This window comes from Eurypyga helias, unplaced genomic scaffold (assembly GCF_000690775.1).
Source record: "Eurypyga helias isolate BGI_N326 unplaced genomic scaffold, ASM69077v1 scaffold30850, whole genome shotgun sequence".
NCBI lineage: Eukaryota > Metazoa > Chordata > Aves > Eurypygiformes > Eurypygidae > Eurypyga > Eurypyga helias.
This window is the reverse complement of record NW_010225532.1, coordinates 3,575-7,329: the sequence shown is the minus strand read 5'-3', so window position 1 is coordinate 7,329 and position 3,755 is coordinate 3,575. Positions and strand designations below refer to the sequence as shown.

Below are 3,755 nucleotides of genomic sequence, written 5' to 3'. Positions count from 1 at the left end.
ACCATTCCTTGATTCTATGATTCTGTGATAAAGAGCAAACAGTGTCTTGGGGCTTGGAGCAACCTGGGCTAGTGGACAGTGTCCCTGTGCATGGCAGGCACTGGGGGAGGCTCTAAAGGCCCCTTGAACCCAGACCGTTCTGTGGGTCTGTATTCTTGGTGCCACCCTAATGAATGCTATGACTTTCTCCTGCAGTCCAAATTTACTCCAGTGTGTCTAGCACAGACGCACATCGTAACGCATCTGAGCAGCGAACCCCTCGGCGTAAGCTGAATAACTTGTTTTGCCACCGCTAAGAGCAGGGAGCTGCCTGCGTGTTGTGCTGCAGAATGGCAGCTTGACCCAGAGGCTTAGGTATGTTAGTTCTAGCCGAGTCGCAGCCCTCGTGTCCTTGCTGCGCTCAGTCGCTGGGTTCAGCTGCAGACAGAACAATGCTTGGATCAGAACTCGGCGCTGCGAATGACCTGGGGACGTGTCTGCGTTGGGTGGTGCGTGTGGAGTGTCGTGGGACAGAGCAGCCTAACTGCTGACCTCTTTTTCAGATCGTTCTGTGGAAGGTCGATGAAATGGCGGCGTTAATTCACACTTTAGCAGACCACAGCGACGATGTCAACTACTGCGCCTTCTCACCATCGTGCTTGGCTACGTGTTCCTTGGACAAAACCATTCGTGTTTATTCCTTAAGCGACTTCACTGAGCTCCCGTACTCACCTTTGAAGGGCCACACGTACGCTGTCCACTGCTGCTGCTTCTCTCCGTCGGGACGTGTCCTAGCTTCCTGCTCAACGGACGGCACGACCAGGCTGTGGGACGCTGGCGACGGCCGGGTGCTGGCGGTGCTGGAGCAGCCCAGCAGCAGCCCCGTTAGGGTCTGCCGGTTCTCCCCCGAGTCTGCGTACCTGGTGTCGGGGGCAGCGGACGGGAGTGCGGTGCTTTGGAACCTGCAGTCGCTGACACCCTACAGGTGAGTGCCGCCCGGGTTACAGCCCTCGCAGCGCCGTTCCGGCCGCGGGCTGCCCCGGCTACGGGCTGGCAAACTGGCACCCCTGGCTGATGCCACGAACTAAGGGGTAGGATTTAGAAAAGCAGGAGGTTATCAGGAGAGGGAGAAGCTGAGTCTTTTAAACAGTGCAAACTCAGAGCTCTCATTTTTACTGTTACCTTTCGTCAGCCGTATCTTTTTGCCGTGTGTGTATCTCTTCAGCCGATGACTTTGTTGTCATCGTTACCGTTGGCTCTGCAGATGGGGTCTGATTAGAGACTCGGGAAGCTGCTGACTTTGTGCGCACTCCGTGTGACACCTCTGGGGTGAAGAGGATTCCCGGTAGCGAAGGAGAAGGGGCCGGGGTGTGCAGACAACAGTAACAGCGTAACCGGCTGACATTCCCTGCTCTTGGCTGTGGCTGTCATCTTTTCCTGCACTTCAGCTGGCATTAAAGGGGTGAGACACTTCCGACTGGCTTTGGGTTACTGTCCGATAACCTCAGAGGTGTTGGGCTGAGCACGCTGCCTTCCCGAGGACTGACCACACTCCCAAGTCCGTTAGGAATTTCCTTTTGGGATCAGTGTCACAGAGTGCCTGGGCTGACAGTTCAGGTGCAGAGACCATCTTTCGCATTGCTCTCTCCTGCGAGCGCAGGCCAGAATTGACCCCACGGCATAATGCAGAGTGTTCTCCTCAGCCACAGCCTGTCATACGGTCCGTAGTGTCTGTTTTGTCTGGAAAAACAGAACAGAGGAATCGTGGGAGTGTTCTCTTCCCTCACCCCCACACGGGTACCTCCGTGTTACGGCAGCAGGGTATTCATCTCTGGCTTCCAGAGCGCATCCTGCCACAGAATTTTAACAGCGCTTTGTGCCTTTCCAACGGTGAGTCTGTGCAGAGGGACTTCAGTTTGAAACCCACTTGCCAGCGAAGATTCCTGCCTTGGGGTGCCGCGCTCCGTGTGCCGAAGAGCAGGCCCTGGTTCCTGCAGCCGAGCTCTCCTTGCATCTCTGTCCGCAGATGGCGTGGGCTTCTCTCCCGCCTCTCCCCGCGTGCCGGTGTGCCAGACCTCCTGCGCCACACCGTGTTGCGGAGACCACTGCCTCAGAAAGTTACTCGCTCGCAGTTCTAATCCCACGTACCCTCGCTTTTCAGGTCTGGCAGTGTCAAAGATGGTTCTTTGGTGGCCTGTGCGTTTTCTCCTGATGGAAGTTTCTTTGTCACTGGATCATCGTGTGGCGATTTAACCATTTGGGATGACAAAATGAGATGCCTGGGTACTGAAAAAGCACACGATCTTGGCGTCACCTGCTGTGATATTTCCTCCCAGCCAGTTTCTGGTGAGTGACTTGGCTTGTCAGGAGAGGAATGTGCTCAGGCTACAGGTGTCATTGGGAAGAGCCCATGTTTTGGAATATGCTGAATACTCAGGCAGGAGTTGTGGGCGGGTTGATGGCCGGTCACATACGAGGTCAGCAGACGAGGTGATTAGCATGCTTAGGACAGCGCTCAGTAGCTAATTGCCCTGTCAGGCCTTGGAAGATGCTGGGGCAGTGGGTGAGTGAAGCCTGTCTGCCTGGGCTGACGAGGGTGTCAGGAGATGCAGCGCACGATCTCCATCCCCACTTTCTCGTCCTTGAGCTCCCCAGGGAGCAGTCCAGGATCAAAGCAGTGAGTGAGCCGTAACCCGAATAAACTGAAAGCGTGAGCCGCGGGGTGTGAACAGGCAGACTGCTTCCCTCTCCCTGGCTTTCTCCGCTGGAGGAACCTGGGGATCACTGAGCCCAGAAGCTCGCGTCTCCCGCGCAGCTGCGGTGCTCTTCAGACAGCACCTTAATCCTGGTGGTTCTTGTAGGAATTCTGGGACTCGGTACTGGCAGAGGTAACGCTGTTGAAGGTTCGTTATGGGGACTTGGGCCAGGCTGCTGTGCCAGTGTGGTGGAGTAGAGGAGCAGAAGGAATCTGGACTTAAGAATAATAATTTAAAAAATTGGTAACGGGCTGAAACAAGACGTTCAGAAGGGAACGTGGTAGTTCAGCAATGTTCGTATCCGTGGAACAGGGAGGGGAAAGCTGTAAAACTGTTCCTGCTGCCCGTCAGTGCCGTGTTTCCGAGTGGTTGGCTGGACTGCAGCCATGGGACAGCACCTGGTTTTTACAAGTGGAGAGTTGAACATCTAAAATGATGGAAACAGCCTGTCACTCAGTTTTGTGCAGAGTGTGTGGTGAAGTTTGAGAACTGCGGAGCTGTGAAGAACTGGATATAACCATGTACGTTAGGTTAGAAGACTGCTGTTGCACTCAGTAGCTGGAGGAATCAAACATTTACTGTCAAGGAAACTCGTAAAATACAAGCCCAGCGCCGGTCAGATCGGCGTGCCCAGCAGCCGGTGCTCCCCAGCAGCCACGCCTCTTTCTGCCTTCTGAATGGGGTCAGAGCTCCGCAGCGCTCTTACTAACGCTGTCAAAAGGTCGTGCTGAGATTAAGGAAATGTTCCAAATTCCGGTCAGGAGCACTGATGTCTATATGCTGCTCTTTTCAGTGCTTCTGCTTCCCACTAACACCTTTGAATTTTGTCAGATGGTGAACATGGATTCCGACACTTCCGGATGGCTTCCTGTGGTCAAGACAATCAGATCAAACTCTGGCTTATTTCGGTTACAGATTTCTCAGGTGTGTATAGTGATGCTTTCTTCCTATTCCAGTGTCTGAAGTCTGTGGGGAGAGTTTACGCGTAAGGTCAAACCTGGGTTGTGGTCATGGACCCGC

At 54.3% G+C, this 3,755-nt stretch overlaps 1 protein-coding gene across 1 annotated transcript in view; it reads left to right on the top strand.

Annotated features, from left to right (window-relative positions):
* Positions 1-510: 510 nt before the first annotated feature.
* Positions 511-3,755, top strand: part of WDSUB1 (WD repeat, sterile alpha motif and U-box domain containing 1) — a gene marked incomplete at its 3' end in the record, with an annotated part of 6,810 nt that continues 3,565 nt past the window's right edge. The window contains exons 1-3 of the mRNA XM_010149768.1: positions 511-964; positions 2,141-2,325; positions 3,567-3,659. Coding sequence (XP_010148070.1) covers positions 567-964; positions 2,141-2,325; positions 3,567-3,659 — 676 coding nt within the window. The remainder of the gene's footprint in view (positions 965-2,140; positions 2,326-3,566; positions 3,660-3,755) is intronic.